The sequence below is a fragment of the Aethalodelphis obliquidens genome, unplaced genomic scaffold (assembly GCF_003676395.1).
Source record: "Aethalodelphis obliquidens isolate GAN/ISIS:26980383/991018 unplaced genomic scaffold, ASM367639v1 scaffold21, whole genome shotgun sequence".
NCBI lineage: Eukaryota > Metazoa > Chordata > Mammalia > Artiodactyla > Delphinidae > Aethalodelphis > Aethalodelphis obliquidens.
In genome coordinates, this window is record NW_020837965.1 from 13,703,145 (window position 1) to 13,720,557 (window position 17,413).

General features: G+C 41.4%; 1 protein-coding gene across 3 annotated transcripts in view; it reads right to left on the reverse strand.

Moving 5' to 3' along the window:
• The window catches only part of EML5 (EMAP like 5), a 162,665-nt gene extending 145,468 nt beyond the window's left edge, over positions 1 to 17,197 (reverse strand). For 2 of the 3 annotated variants that reach the window (XM_027120258.1, XM_027120257.1), the window contains exon 1: positions 16,508 to 16,704. In XM_027120258.1, coding sequence (XP_026976059.1) covers positions 16,508 to 16,704 — 197 coding nt within the window. Of the gene's footprint in view, positions 1 to 16,507 lie in introns of all 3 variants that reach the window. The other variant, XM_027120256.1, reaches the window with a different exon arrangement.
• Positions 17,198 to 17,413: the final 216 nt, after the last annotated feature.

The window sequence follows — 17,413 nt, forward strand, 5'->3', positions numbered from 1 at the left end:
GATTAGAAAGAGAAATTAAGGAAACAACCCCATTCACCACTGTAACAAAAAGAATAAAATACCTAGGAATAAACCTATCTAAGGAGGTAAAAGGCCTGTACTAAGGAAACTATTAAGACACTGGTGAAAGAAATCAAAGATGACACAGATGGAGAGATATACCATGTTCTTGGATTGGAAGAATCAATATTGTTAAAATGACTATACTACCCAAAGCAATCTACGGATTCAATGCAATCCCTATCAAATTACCAGTGGCATTTTTCACAGAACTAGAACAAAAAAATCTTAAAATTTGTATGGAGAGACAAAAGACCCCGAATAGCAAAAGCAAACTTGAGGGAAAAAAACAGAGCTTGAGGAATCAGACTCCCTGATTTCACGCTATACTACAAAGCTACAGGAATCAAGATAGTATGGTACTGGCACAAAAATAGAAACACAGATCAATGAAACAGGATAGAAAACCAGAGATAAATCCACGCACCTATGGTCAACTAATCTATGACAAAGGAGGCAAGGAGTTACAATGGAGAAAAGACAGTCTCTTCAATAAGCGGTGCTGGGAAAACTGGACAGCTACATGTAAAAGAATGAAATTAGAACACTCCCAAACACCATATACAAAAATAAATTCAAAATGGATTAAAAACCTAAATGTAAGACCAGACACTATAAAACTCTTCGAGGAAAACATAGGAAGAACACTCTTTGACATAGATCACAGCAAGATCTTTTATGACCCACCTCCTAGAGTAATGGAAATAAAAACAAACAAACAAATGGGACTTAATGAAACTTAAAAGCTTTTGCACAGAAAAGGAAACCATAAACAAGACGAAAAGACAACCCTCAGAATGGGAGAAAATATCTGCAAACGAATCAACGGACAAAGGATTAATCTCCAAAATACAGCAACAGCTCATGCAGCTTAATCTTTTTTTTTTTTGCAGTACGCGGGTCTCTCACTGCCGTGTCCTCTCCCGTTGCGGAGCACAGGCTCCGGATGTGCAGGCTCAGCGGCCATGGCCCACTGGCCCAGCTGCTCCGTGGCATGTGGGATCCCCCGGACCGGGGCACGAACCCGCGTCCCCTGCATCAGCAGGCGGACTCTCAACCACCGCGCCACCAGGGAAGCCCATGCAGCTTAATCTTCAAAAAAAACAAACAACCCAATCAAAAAATGGGCCGAAGACCTAAATAGACATCTCTCCAAAGACGACATACAGATGGCCAAGAGGCACATGAAAAGCTGCTCAACATCACTAATTATTGGAGAAATGCAAATCAAAACTACAATGAGCTATCAACTCACACCAGTTAGAATGGGCATCATCAGAAAATCTACAAACAACAAATGCTGGAGAGGGTGTGGAGGAAAGGGAACCCACTTGCAGTGTTTGTGGGAATGTAAATTGACACAGCCACTATGGAGAACAGTATGGAGGTTCCTTAAAAAACTAAAAATAGAATTACCATATGACCTAGCAATCCCACTACTGGGCATATACCCAGAGAAAACCATAATTCAAAAAGACACATGCACCCCAATGTTCACGGCAGCACTATTTACAATAGTCAGGTCATAGAAGCAACCTAAATGCCCATCGACAGATGAATGGATAAAGAAGATGTGGTGCATATATACAATGGAGTATTACTCAGCCATAAAAAGGAACAAAATTGGGTCATTTGTAGATACGTGGATGGACCTAGAGACTTTCATACAGAGTGAAGTAAGTCAGAAAGAGAAAAACAAATATCGTATATTAATGCATGTGTGTAATCTAGAAAAATGGTACAGATGAACCAGTTTACAAGGCAGAAATGGAGACACAGATGTAGAGAACAAACGTATGGACACCAAGGGGGGGAAGTGGGGGTGGTGGTGGTCATGGTGGTGGGATGAATTGTGAGACTGGGATTGATATATATATACTAATATGTATAAAGTAGATAACTAATAAGATCCTAAGATAACTAATAATAAAAAATAAACAAATTTTAAAAAATGCAATACCATTACATTAGCACCAAAAATTGAAATACTTAGGTATAAATCTAACAAAATAGATACAAAACCTATATGAGGAAAACCACAAAACTCTGATGAATGAAGTCAAAGAAGAACCAAATAAATGAAGAGATATTCTATGTTCATGGATAGGAAGACTCAGTACCACCAAGATCTCAGTTCTTCCCAACTTATCTGCATGTTGGAGGAGGTCATTGAGAGGACATGACCACTGGTTGACCTGAGAAATGGACCCAGGCAATCAGAGGCTCCTTACCCTCTCCATGGGATGTCCATTCTGCCCACTGTTCTCATACAAGGAGCCACTTCAAGGACACAGCCTTGAGGCAGTAATGTGCTATTGAGACCATCTGGACTATATACATGACTGAACCCCCATTAAGGTCTCTAGAAAAATGCTTAAGATTCTGGCGGGTGGGTACGGAGATCTACTTGTCATGCAGCTGCCCAAGACATGCCTTGTATGTAAGTTCCCTTGTTTATTAAAACTGCCACCCTCCAAACTGGAGTGGTCTGCCTTTCTTCAGTCCCTCCTTGCCCTCTATGTATGGGGGCCAGTTCAGAATTTCACTCAGGGAACTCGTGAGGTTGTGAACCAACAATGCAATCTCAATCAAAATCCCAGCAAGTTACTTTATGGATATCAACAAACTGATTCTAAAGTTGACATGGAGAGGCAAAAGACCCAGAAAAGCCAACACAATATTGAAGAGGAAAAACAAAGTTGGAAGACAGACACTACCCAACTTCAAGACTTACTATGAAGCTATAGTAATCAAGATAGTATGGTACTGGGGGAGTGGCCAAGATGGCAGAGTCAGAAGACCCTGAGCTCACCTCCTCCCATGGCACACCAAAATTACAACTATTTACACAGAAACTATTGATGAGAAAGAAGGGAATACTAGCAGAAAAGATCTTCTACAACTAAATATACAATGAAGGAACCACAATGAGATGAGTAGGAAGGGTGGAGATGTGGCAGAGTCAAGATCCACACTCCCAGGTGGATGACCCACAAACAGGAGGATAATTACAACTGTAGAGGTTCAGCCCAAGGAGCCAGTGGTCTGAGCACCATATCAGGCTCCCCAGCCTAGGGGCTTCTGCACTGGGAAGATGAGCCCCCAGAACGTTGGCTTTGAAGGCTAGTGGGGCTTACTTTTGGGAGAGCCAGAGGATTGTGGGAAGAGACTCCACTCTTAAAGGGCACACACAAAATCGCACACACTTCAGGAGGACCCAGGGCACAAGCAATAATTTGAAAGAAGCCTGGGTCAGACTGACCTACTGATCTTGGAGAGCCTCCCAGAGAGGCAGAAGGCAACTGGAGCTTATCTTGGGGACAAGACAAAGGTAGCAGTCATCTGGGGGAGGCTGTTCTACTACATGGACGCTGGTGCTGGCAAACACCACTTCTGAACCCTCCTTCTAGCTTATTAGTGTCAGGACCCAACCCTATCCACTAGCCTTTCAGCACCAATACTGGAATGCCTCAGGCCAAGTAACTAGCTGAGCAGAAACACAGCCCCATCCACCAGCAGGCTTGCTGCCTTAAGGTCCCCTGAGCCACAGTCACCCTGGGATCCAACACTGTTTGCCAGAGGGCCCGGGACCCAGCCATGCACACCAGTGGGCAGCACTAGCCCCAGAACCAGCCTCACCCACCGGAGGATAGGCAACAGTCCCAGGATACCTTGGGCTCCGGCCCCAGCCACGAGTGGGCAGAAACACAAACTCTGGGACCCCCAGCTCTGCCCACCCGTGAACAGGCACTAGCCTGGAATCCCCTGGGCCTCCCCACCCAGTAGCAGGCCGACACCAGCTCTGCAACACCTAGGCCTTGCAGCCAGAGACCCCAGGACCTAGCCCTGCCACCAGCTGACTGATACCAGCTCCAAGACACTCTGGACCCCTCAGCCAGCTGTCCCAGGATCTAGCTCCTCTCACCAGTGGGCCAACACAAGCTTTGGGACACCCCAGACCCTGCAGCCAGCTATGTCTGGAACTGGCCCCACCTACCTGCAGGCCGACACTATATCTGGAAGACCCCAGCACCATACCCACTCCAGAACCCAGCTCCAACCACCAGTGGGCTAGCACTAGCCCCAGGACCACTGGGCCACAGTCAGCAGCCTCATGACCCAGACCTGCCCACCAGTGGCCAGCATCCTCTACACAAGGCAGTGCCTGGCAACTAACTGGAGTGTGGGCCAGCCACACCTACCAGACTCCCATAGTAGTCAGTGTGCCACAAGACAAGGACCCACACAGCCCACGCAGCAGGCACCCCTAGAGCATACAGCTCTGGTGACCAGGGGGGATTGTGCTGTTGGGGTGCAGAAGAACTAAGTGACAGGAAATAGGCAATTTACTTTATAGAGAGTTCAAAGTAGTGACGGGTGAACAGAGTGAGAAGTTAAAAGTTTCTAACAAAGAGTTTAAAAATACAAAGAAAAACCAAGCAGAGCTGAAGAATACAATAACTGAAATGGAAAAATACACTAGAAGGAATCAACAGATTAAATGATACAGTGGAATGGATCTGTGAGCTGGCAGACAAAGTAGTGGAAATCACTTAAGCTGAACAGAAGAAAGAATAAAAAGAAATGAGGACAGCTTAAGAGACCTCTGAGACATCAAGCATACTAACATTTGAATTACAGGGGTCCCAGAAGGAGAAGAAAGAGAGAAAGTGGCAGGGAACATATCTGAAGATATAATAGCTGAAAACTTCCCTAACCTGGAGAAGGAAACAGACATCCAGGTCCAGGAAGCACAGAGAGTCCCACAGAGAATCAATCCAAAGAGGACCACACCAAGACATAAAAATTAAAGATAGAGAATGTTAAAAGAAGCATGGGAAAAGTAGCAATTTATGTACAAGGGAACTCCCATAAGGCTATCAGCTGACCTCTCAGCAGAAACTCTGTAGGCCAGGAGGGAGTGGCATGATATATTTAAAGTGATGAAAGGGATAAGTCTACAACCAAGTATACTCGACCTGGTAAAGCTTGTGTTCAGATTTTATGGAGAGACCAAAAGTTTTATGGACAAGCAAAAGCTAAAAGAGTTCAGCACCACTAAACCAGCTTTACAAGAAATGTTAAAGGGACAACTCTAAGTGAAAAAGAAAAGGCTACAACTAGAAAGATGAAAATTGTGAAAGGAAAAAATCTCACTGGTAAAGACAAATATACAGTAAAGGTAGTAAATCAGCCATAGTAAGAAGATTAAAAGACAGAAGTCATAAAATCATCTATATCTGCAATAAGTAGTTAAGGGATACACAAAAGATATAAAACAAAAGATGTAAAATATGATGTCAAAAACAGTAAACATGCGGGGGGAGGGTAAAAATGCAGGGTTGTTAAAATGAGTTTGAACTTAAGAGATCAGTAACTTCAAGTAATCATACATACACATGCGTGCACACACACACATGCACAGAATGCTATGTACAGTGTGGGGAATATAGTCAATAACTATGTAGTATCTTTGTGTGGTGACACATATTAACTAGACTTATCATGGTGATCATTTTGAAATGTATAGAAATATCAAATCACTATGCTGTGTAATAGAAACTAACATAGTATTGCAGGTCAATTATACTTCAAAAACAAACAAACTCATAGAAAAAGAGACCAAATTTCTGGTTACCAGAGGCGGGGGGGAGTGGGGGGGAATTGGATGAAGGTGATCAAAAGACACAAACTTCCACTTATAAGATAAATAAAACTTAATAAAATTAGAAGGAAAAAAAGACAATATGGTATTTGCAAAAGAGTAGACAAAATATATCAATGGAACAGAATACAGAGCCCAGAAATAGACCCCTATAAATATAATCAGCTGATCTTTGACAAAGGAGCAAAGGCAATACAATGGAGCAAAGATAGTCTCCTTCAACAAACAGTGCTGGAACAACTGGACATCTACATGTAAAAAATGAATCTAGACAGAGACCTTATACCTTTCACAAAAATTAACTCAAAATGAATCAGAGACCTAAATGTTAAACTGTAAAATTCCTGGAAAACACAGGAGAAAACCTACATGACCTTGGTTTTGGTGATGCCTTTTTAGTTATAATATCAAACACAGGATCCATGAAGGAAATAACTGATAAGCTGGACTTCATTAAAATAAAAAACTTCTGCTCTGTGAAAGACAATGTCAAAGACAATTGTCAATCCAGACAATACAATATTATTCAGCACTAAAGAAATGAGCTATCAAGCCAAGAAAAGGCATGGAGGAACCATAAATACATATTACTAAGTGAGAGAAGGCCATCTGAAAAGGCTACATACTATATGACTCCAACCATATGACATTCTGGAAGAGGCAAAACTACAGAGTCAGTAATTACATACACTACCATGCATAAGATAGATAGCTAGTGGGAACCTGCTATAAAGCACAGGAAGCTCTGCTCGGTGCTCTGTGATGACCTAGATAGGTGGAATGCGGGGGTGGGAAGGAGGTCCAAGAGGCAGGGGATATATGTATACATATAGCTGCTTCACTTCACTGTAGAGCAGAAACTAATACAACATTGTAAAGCAATTAAACTCCAATTTAAAAAAAGGAAAAAAAAAATCAGTTGTTGCAGGGAGGGGCAGTATGTGAACAGGCAGAGCAGAGGATTTTTAGGGCAGTGAAAATACTCTGTATGATATGATAATGATGGATATATGTCATTAAACATTTGTTCAATCCCATAGAATGTACAACACCAAGAGTGAACCCTAAGGTAAACTATAAACTTTGAGTGATTATGATGTGTCAATATAGGTTCATCTTTGGATAAAATGTACCATTCTGGTGAATGATGTTGATAATGGGGAGGCAATGCATGTGTGGGGGCAGCAGAATATAGGAAATCTGTACCTTCCTCTCACTTTTGCTGTAAACCTAAAACTGCTCTAAAAAAATAAAGTCTTAAAGTCTTATGATACATGTATCATAAAGACTTCAAAAAAAATAATCTAAAACACAATAGTAATATCTCTAGGTTACAAGACTGTGGGTAAATTTTTTCTCCTTTTTCTATATTTTTCTATTTTCTATTATAAATATGTATCAATAATTTTTAAAATATAATAACCACCCTCTAAGAGGGGACCTACCAAACCTCTCATATTCCCTATTATGTCAATTTCAGAATCCTACATGGTCTCTTTGTATGCTGCAAAAATTGTCTTTTGCAGGTACATGTCAACTTGCAATCTAAATCTAACATCCAGACTCCGGTAAAACTTCTTACCATGTCAGTAGTGCCACCCTCTTTGGTGCTTTGTGTGTTATATACATTGTCCACGGGTTAACTAATAATTAGAAAAGTCACACTGCAACCAGGTAATGATGACCAGTCTGTGGACTCTGTAATTAGTTGTCAACTATGTTCTAAGACTTAAAATAGCCTTCCACTTTCCACTCCTAATTGGGAATTATACCCTGCTTCCTGATCAACCTTAATATCTGTAAAAATATGGACACTGAGGTGGTTAGACCTGGTTACACCATCATCTTGTGGCTAATTTAGTATTATCACAAGCAACATCATACTGAGTAAAAATTGCAAAATTCTTAGGAGTAACTGCCTGTGGCAATTGTCATTACTCTCCATAGACTGAAATGAATATGTAATGTGAGCTTCCACACCAGAGGCAGTAGTGTCTAGTACTGTATTCCTGACCAGGAAAGAAAGTCCTCTCATAGTAATGAAAAAAAGATAAAGAATGAATGTCCTCTTTGGTTGGGAGGTGAGATAGGTACGTGATTCCCAGGAACAGAAAGAGCAGCAGGATTTCCTCAACAAAGAGACCTATGGCAACCGTGCATCTCAGTTCTTCTAACTGATTTGAGGAACAGGTTATATACACTTCTCTTAACAAAAATTTATTTCTGGGCCTTTAAGTTCAATTAGGTGCTCCTGTTCTGCCACACATTCCATGTTTCCAGCACCCATGACTATGACCTCTCCCTTTCTTGGGCTCCATTGAGAGGTTGAACACCCATCTATACCTTGGCAACGATACAATCCAGAATTCTGACCTCACATCCAACCTCTTTGCTTTGTTTCTATATCCCCAGCCCCTCTATTAAACTAAAATCAGGTATCTCTCCCTGATTGTTAAGAACAAGGTAACTTTTAGAGTGAAATGAGTTAACACCTCCTACAATCACAACCTCTTATTAGCCAATCCAGCATTATGAGCCACCCATCCCAAAACAAAATTTTTTTTAGAATTTAGTGGTGTTATGATGAATTGAGCCTGCCTGTGGCCTCAAAAACCGCTAGATCCAGGGTCCAATGTCCATCTTCAGTCCCATTGCCTATCCCCTCATTCCAAGAATTTTTTAGTATTTTTCTGCCATGCTTACTAATACAGATGGATATGCACGCCAGTGTTGTAAGGTGGGCACTATATTTCCCTTGATCTTTTAATAATCCAATACACAGAGGGTGATATTGTAGACAGGAAATCCAGGATCTATTAAGCCTTTCATACAAGTTCTTGCTGTCTTTGGCCAATATGGTGATACCATGTGCCACCTTATAATTAGAATAGATACCACTGCAGCCAAGGCAGCTTGTTTACACTGGCTAGGTGTAACCCCTTGCCAGTTCTTATACTGTTTCAGAATATTGATTCATACTGAAGACACTTGGAGGACACTTGCTGGCCTAAAGAGAAGCCAGTCAGCTGTCAGTGGCAACATGCAGTCTCAGCTACCTTGCCCTCATTGGACATGAATCTAGGGTGCTATTTCAACTGTCCTTGTGAATATGTCCACTTTAGAATTTCATAGAGGGGGGATGATCTGTCCTTCTGAGGGGCGTTTAGATGCTTCTTCAAATATTAACATATTGGATATTTGGTCTATTTCTGACTGCAGATCCTGGCTCCAAAATGGAAATTTATTAATGGACAATCTTGGGCTTTCCATGGTCCAAATCATTGGCCCAAACCCACTACAACTGATCTAAGAGTCTGCTGAAATCAACACCTGGGGCATGGAGTTACACCTCAGTTGGTACCATCCAGGATGCACATAATTTTGCCCATTAAGTGAACCTTCCAGGTCCCCAGTGAGTAAGCATTTTTCCGGACTGATGATGCAAAGTATCTGTCTTTTCATGTTTTCAGCCACTGATGACACGGCAGATCCATTAATGGAAAACAATACAAAGGGTTGCTTTTTTTGATAAAAAATCTCCAAATGGACCTTAGGTAATAGGCCCAAATTTTTAAAGGGGTCTCAATACTTGGTAAATGATCAATATTGTGATATAATGCATAATAGTAAATGAATAAATTTGGGTAGGCCCTGAGTTTTTTGAGTTTGACTTCCCAGCCCACTACCATGGATTACTTCTATATCTAGAGCACTGGATTTCCACCCTGGCTGCTTATTGGAATCATCTAGGAAGCTTATAAACAGAAGCAAACAGCAACAAAGAAACTATACCTGAGACCCACCCTAAATAAATTAAATTGAAGTTTCTAGGGATGAGACTCAGCCGTTGGTGGTTTTATTATGTTTGCTTCAACTCTCCAAGTGATTCTAATATGCAGCCAGGTTTGAAAATCAAGAATCTAGAGCAATGGTTCTCAAACTTTAGAATACATCAATATCACATGTAGGTGATTAAAGTAGATTGCTGGGCCCCCATCTAGATTTTCTGATTTGGTCTGGGGTGAAGCTCAAGAATCTGCATTTCTAACACCTAGTTAAGTGCTAATGCACTGGTTAAATGCACTGGCTAATGCTGCTGGTTAAAGGACCACACTGAAAACCACTGATCGAGAGTGTGCTTTTCAAACTTTGATATTAAACCCCACAACTTTAATATTTTAAACCCAAAACATTACCTGAGAACGTTGTTAAAATTCAGAGTCTAATCCAGTAGGCCTGGGGTAGGGTTTGAGACCTGCATTTCTTGCTGGTCTAAGGACCACATCTTTGAACAGCAGGGATCTAGAGCTGCCATTTTTTAAATAACCAAGCAAACTAGAAGCTGCTGGAGCAAATCTTCAACGAGGCCAGTTTTGCATACTAATAATGACATGACTCATTTTGATGACTTCTTTCTTTGTTCCCTGATCACCTGAACATACACAGTCTCCTGGACAGCCTCGTGATTACAATGTAATTATTGCAAAACAGCCAACATCTCCACTAATGTGAAGCTCTACTCACCTTACTTGATACAGCTGATCACTTCCTTCTCCCTGAAAAACTCTTTTTACTTGACTTCCATGACCCCACACTCTCTTGGTCTTCCTCCTGCCTCTCTAGCCACTTTTTTGTCAGTTCTTTTTCACCTCCCCTATATTTAAATGTTGGAGGGCTGCCGTAATCCATTTTTCAGATTCTTTATCCATACTCACTCCTTCAGTAGTCTCATCCAGGCTCATGGCTTTAAATACTATCTAGATGCTGATAACACTCAAAGCCCAGAATGCTTCCCTGGATTATAGACATGCATGTTCAACTGCCTAATGTACAACCCCACTTGGTTGTCTATTAGCATCTAAAACAGAACACTTCTAAAAGAGCTCATGATCTTCCCTTTCTCCCAAAACAGAAAATTTGCTCCTGCCAGTCTTTGCTAATTCAGTAATTGGCAACTCTATTCTTTCAGGTGTTCTGGCCAAAAACTGCAATCACCATTGATCTTTCTTTTCTGTCACAATTTATACCTGGTCCATCAGTAAATCATGTTGCCTCTATCTTCAAAATATATCTAATCCTTTCTCACTGCTTCTACTGTAACCACTCTGGTCCAAGCCACCAATATGTCTTAGAACAGTCCCCTAAGTGGTCTCTCTGCTTCCATCCTGTCCCTCTCCCTCAGTCTGTCATCAAAATAGAAGCCAGAGTGACCTTGTTAAACCATTAACTCAAATTATGTCACTAATTTGATTAAATTGCTCCAATGGCTTCTAATCTCCCTCAGATGGGAAAGCTAAAATCCTCTCAAAAGCCTGTAAGGTCGTACACAATCTGTTCCCACCACCATTACTTCATCAGACCTCATTTCTTTACTACTTTCACGTGAATTCACTGCACTCCAGCCACGCTTTCACATTGTTCCTCAAGCACATGAGGCATTCCATTTCAGGGCTTTTGAACTTGATAGTCCCTTTGACTGAAATGTCCTTCCCTCATAGCCACACAGCACATTCCCTCACCTCCAAGTCTCTACTCAAGTGTTAAATGTATACTTTACAGTGAGGCGTTCCTGGCTACCCTATCCAAACACCTATCTAAACTCTTCCCAGTAGTTTCTATCTCACTTTCCTGTTTTTTTCTTAGCCCTTACATACTATATAGATATAGATAGATATACACACTATATATACAAAAATAATAGATAATATGTACACACTATATACATATTTATTATGTATATAAATATGAAATTTACCTTGTTTATTATCTCCCCCCAGTAGATACAGGTTCCATGAGGGCTGGGAATTTCACCTGCTTGGTTCACCACTATAACTCTAGTGCTAAAAATAGTCGCTGGTAAATACTAATGGGTGCTCAATAAATATTTGCTGAAAGAATAAGTAAAGCAAGAAATACCTATTTTTACACTAAGATGTGTCCCAGACACCAATTAAGAAAGTGTCTTAAGGGACTTCCCTGGCAGTTCAGTGGTTAAGTTTTCGCTTTCCAATGCAGGGGGTGCAGGTTCGATGCCTGGTCAGGGAGCTAAGATCCCACATGCCTCGGGGCCAAAAAACCAGAACATAAAACAGAAGCGATATTGTAACAAATTCAATATAGATTTTTTAAATGGTCCACATTAAAAAAAATCTTTAAAAAAAAAGAAAGTGTCTTAAGAAGGTGGGTATAACCAATTGTGGCAAATGATGATAAATCAAATAAAATTAGAACAGAGAATTGACCACTGGATATAGCACTGTGGAGGTCACTGGTGACCTTGACAAGAGTTGCTAGGGTGAAATAGAACAGAGCTAAGACTGAATGGGAGAAAAAGAACTGAAGATAGTGAGTACAAACAACTTTTTCAGATATTTTCTCTTAACATAAGACGATTGCATATGATGTTACCTCATCTCAAAATGCTATGCCTTCACTCATTTCTTCTGATGACGACTTCTCTGTTTTCCTTAAAGATCCAGGCAGCTTACGTATTCTATTCACTAGGTAACATCACTGTAACTGTTATGCGCCCATGTACATACCACTATCCACAGTACACATAGTATTCTAAGTGATTCTTTACTTGACTGATAGTGTCTTAAACTCCTAATACGTTAAAGCTGGGATCCTTCCACAAAGATGTTCAATAAATATTTCTTTGATGAGTGAAAAGACCTTGAAAGAACAGTAAGTTAATAGTTTCTAAGAAACTATTCTTATTTCTTAATAGTTCCTAAGAAACTATTACTTCTTAATAGCTTCAAAGAATTTATTTACCATGTTTTCCTTAATTTATATCCAAATATATTTTACTAGTTATCTATATATTAGACACTATAAAATAATAAAGGAAAAATTATTATAACACAAATGTAAAATTTGTCTTTTCCCCAAGTAAATAATAAAGATACATTTAATGTACATTTATGACAATTTGAACTATTATTCTGGATAATTCAAACCTTTGACTGAAAACATCTTAATTTTATCTCTTAAACTGTGCAGTATTTGAAAAACAACCATAAATATTTTGATATCCAAGTACATAAAGTGAAATCTTACAGAACAGAATTATTAAATAGTCTGTGAAAGTTCAGGTCACCAATTCTAGTTACTTAAACACAGGGACATTTTACTAAATCTGTATGTAATCTAATACTTTCTGAAGTATTGCTTCTAGATATTACACAATGCTTAAGAAAATTCTGGTATCAGGTTTGAGGGCAGGGTTTCTACCCATTTCTCAAACTGCTTATTTAAGAATTCTATGCGTGCATGTTTTGCGATACAGATTGGCAACATGTTTCCTAAACAGAATCATCTGGGGCACTGTTTGAAAAACAAATTTCTGGGATCCAGCTCTAGAGGATTCTAGCTTAGCACATTTGATGAAAAGGCTAGAAACTGGCAAAAAGCTCCTTAAACTGGCAAAAAGCTCCTGATTCTGTTGATCAGTCAAGTTTGGGAAATATTGACCATATATCTGGAAACATTAAGTAGACAACAAGTAGGTTTGCAGCAATTCCTGCCAGACCTTAAAAAGTTGCTACCCTCAACCCATAAACACAAAAAGTACTGATCCACCATGGAGACATCATACATTCTGAAACGCTTTTTCAAGACAATTTTGATTTGTGTTGAATAAATGAAATTTCCATACTATAAATACAGAGCTGTTAAAAACCACTTTTACTAGATCATGATGAAGCTTGATCAGTTTTCTTTCTTCAAAACACCACCTACCACAATTGAAGAGCTACTACACCTTTCATTTTGTCTAAAGGAAAAAAAAGTAGTAACAAAATGCACCAAGCTAACTACATTCCATCAATGGTCTTCACTGGTGATATATGACTTGAAAACTATCAATAACATTCACTACTTCAAGCACAAACTTGTCAAAAATGTGTTGATGGGTAGTATCTAGAAAAAATTAATTTTAAAAGCTATTGTATCCTTTGGGAAGACAGCTGGCAAAAGTTTCAAAATATAGACCAAGCTACAGATGTTCATCGTATATTAAAACTACTAGTAGTCTATTTTATAACTTAGTCTTAAGCCTGTAATAAACACTTAATAACTAGAGAATTTTATCAATATAACTTGGGACACAGGAAAAAAAACCATTAAGAAAGAAAAAGTGACTCTAAAATTCCTGTGTTATTTCTGACAGTGAAACTAATTTCTACATAAGTCAGTAATACTGAAATAAATATAACTAAAGGACAAATTACTATATATATACATACCTAATAAAAAGAAGTAAGACAACTACATGCAACACAGACAAAATGATAAAGTCATGTGGCACCACCATTGGCAATGCCAGATGTAGTAAGATGATAGAACTGGTAAGCAACTGATCATTATTTAGTCTACAACCAATATGGCACCTACACTTTCAAAACCTAAAGACAACGACTTGCTCATTCTGGTATAGTCAGCTTCAGACTAAGTTATATTCAATTAATATGTTTTACCTAAGTTTCAACCAAGTATGAAAACAAAACAGATGATAAAAACTATACTTTTTACTAATAAGGCTAACGTTACAGCAACAGTTTTCCACCATGCCATCACATTTATGAATATTACATTTTCTGCTGTGACAGAATTGAAAAATTACTGGAGTAGTAACTATATTTGTATTTCAAACACTGAATTGAAACAAATTTGAAAGCTTTGAACATTTTCCTGATCTATTTCATAAACAAGAATGATCTCTACCATTATTGTATGAAACAAAATTTCCAAAACAGTTTGAGTGATTTCTAAGTTATAGTCTTAGTACTGTACTAAATTTGTGCCACAATTTCAGGATGCTATATATTCAGATTTTACTACCCCATTGAAATTTTCAAGAAAACTTTTTATTGTTATAAATTATTTTAAGGGTGAATCCTTTGCATAAAATCATAAGCAAGTATCCAATTATGACAAAAATTAGAGTAATCTCACTTTTGAAACACGTTGAGATACTACATATATGGTTGTGCAACTAGGTATATATTATATACCAAAGGAAGGCAAAGCATCACCTCCTTACAATTTACTGAAACACAATTATAAAAATTCAAGCGGTGTGACATAATATAGCTTCAAATTACTGCTGGAAGAATAAACAAAACATCATTTACCCCATCAAATAAATCATATCTAGTTTCAGAAGATCTTCATACCATATTGCTCTCAACTACCAAGTAGTAAAAACAACAGAAGTGCACCTCAAAATCCTTCACACCTACCTACCCCACCTACTGAATCGAACCTAAGAGACTGACTATCTGGAGGAGGGCTTCAGTCAAGGCTTCTTCAACTATATAAGGCTACTATCCCCTGAACTGTCAGAGAACTAACACATGGAAAAGAAGAGAGAAACGGGGAAGGATCAGGGAAAAAGACAAAGAACTGGGGTAAATTCTACTCTTGGGGTGAATAACAACAAACTGAACACAAAACACTATCTCATTTCCTACTCCACAATCTCAGCTTCTGGTCTCCTTATCTTTACTCCATCTTGCCCTACCTATTGTTTGTCCTAGGCCTCCTTTTCCCTCTTACAGAGCATAAACGTACAGACCTGCAAAATAGAAGATCTTCTTTATTTACAGAATTTAAGTGCCAGAGTTTTTTGCCTACAAGACATCAAACCATGATACTGGATTTGAAATGCACAATTTAAATCCTGTGGAAAACAGACATGGGGATAAAACTGAGTAACCAAATCCAATCATAGAATCTCTTTTAAAAAACCCAGAAGAAGCAAGCACAAGTGCGCGCCCACACACACACAAACACACACATAGTCTCAAAATGTTTTAAAACACATTCTCCATCATCAACGACAAATATACTGTGCTTGAGACAATAATCAATGGACAAGAATAATTTCTGCAGCTTTTAACTTTATTTGCCACAAAAGTTCTGCTGAGACACTGATTGAAAATTACATTTCAAATACACCGCTCACTAAAGAAATGTAAACAAGCACTGGGACCAACTTTAAGATGCCGCCCACAAAAGAATTAAAATGACGACAAAACTGTGATTTAAGTTAAAAATACAAAAGTATATTTATTTAGCATTGCTTTATTGAAAAGGAAACAGAATTGGAAATCAGAATTATTTTTAGCACCTTCCTCGGATCAAACCTATCCCCAAACTGCCTATAGGTGTGCACATTTTAAAGTCCAATGAATTGTCTGAAGGTTGCCAGGGTTTCTTTTCTATCTGCTGATAACAGCAGGGAGTGAAACCTCAACTAATCATTATGGCCAAGAGATGAGAGCCCTCCAGGATGCCATCCTGGGCGCGCTCCCCAGGACCAGCCTAGAGCTTAGGGGACTTTTATCAGTCCTCTACTAGGTAAAGGACTTCCCTCGGGCGCTTTAAGAATTCGTTGAATAAGAAATCAACGAAGGGATTTAAAGGAGTAAAATGCTACCAAAATAACCTTTCGTACATTTCACAAATTTGATGGAAGAAGAAAGGTACACAGCCAGAAAACCGAGCGCCCAGTGGATAAGCGGACTTGGTGTCACCGCACCGCCCGAGAGGGAGAGACTCTAGAACGCGAAGATGGGGAAAGGCATCTAGAACGCGAAGATGGGGAAAGGCATTTCTCCGGTGTTAACAGGGCGGATTCGGGACCAGATGGCTGTGGGTTTCTCTCCCGGGCGATGCGCCCTGAAGGAGCGGGTCACGGGCACCCAGAAGGACCGGCAAGTGCAAACTCGGCGCGCGGGTCTCAAGGGGACGGCGGCCGCCCCCGCTCCTCCGTACCTGATGATGTCGTCGCTGTGGCCCCGGTAGAACTTCTGCCGGTGCTCCCGCGGGCTGTACACCACGCCGACGCCCGCCACGAAGTACACGATCTCCTTGGCCGCCGTGTAGTAGAGGTTGTTGCGGCACTGGTGGCCCCGGTAGCCGTACACCCACTCGAGCCGCAGGTGGCAGCTCGGGGCGCTCCGGGCCGCCATGTCGGGGCGCCCACCACGCCGTTCCGCTCGGGCCCGCGGCGGCGGCGGCGGCGGGAGACAGGAGGCGGCGGCGTCCGGGCGAAACAAGCCCTCCCGCGGGCGGCCGGGACTCGCCGCCTGCCGCGTCCTCTAAGCCGCGCCTGGCAGGTGCATGTCGCTTCTCCTGCCGCCGCCGGCGCCGCCTCAGCCCACGGGCGGGAGGAAAACCCTAGCCTCGCGGAACATGCTGAGGGCCGCGGGCGCCGCCGGCCGTCAAGAGGGTGCCGCGCGCCCTCTCTTCGCCCACCTCGGTCGCCTTGTCTCCTCAGGCCGCAGCGCCCAAGCCTTGAGCCGAGCCGAGCGAGGGCCCGCCTCCCGCCTCCACGCCTCCGCCGCCGCCCTGGCACCCAGCTCCTCGCCCGGGTCACCTGCGGCGTTCACGTCCCGCCGCGGCCTCGTCCCACAGCCCGGCGGACCCGCGCCGCGCGCCCCCCAGCGCAGGAAAACGGCGAGCGCGCAGCCTCGCGCGGCTCCGCCCCCTCGCCGCCGTCGCAGCCAACGCCCGCGCTCGCCCTGCCCAACCCTGCCCCGCCCCTCCCAGCGGGGGAGCGCGAAGGCGCTGGGTGCTCCGTGGGTACCGTTGCCGGGTCGCGGTTCCCGTCCTCTCGCTCTCACCTAACGTCTAGTCCCGCTATCCTCGGCCAGGACCAGCGACCCCAGCCGCCCTGAC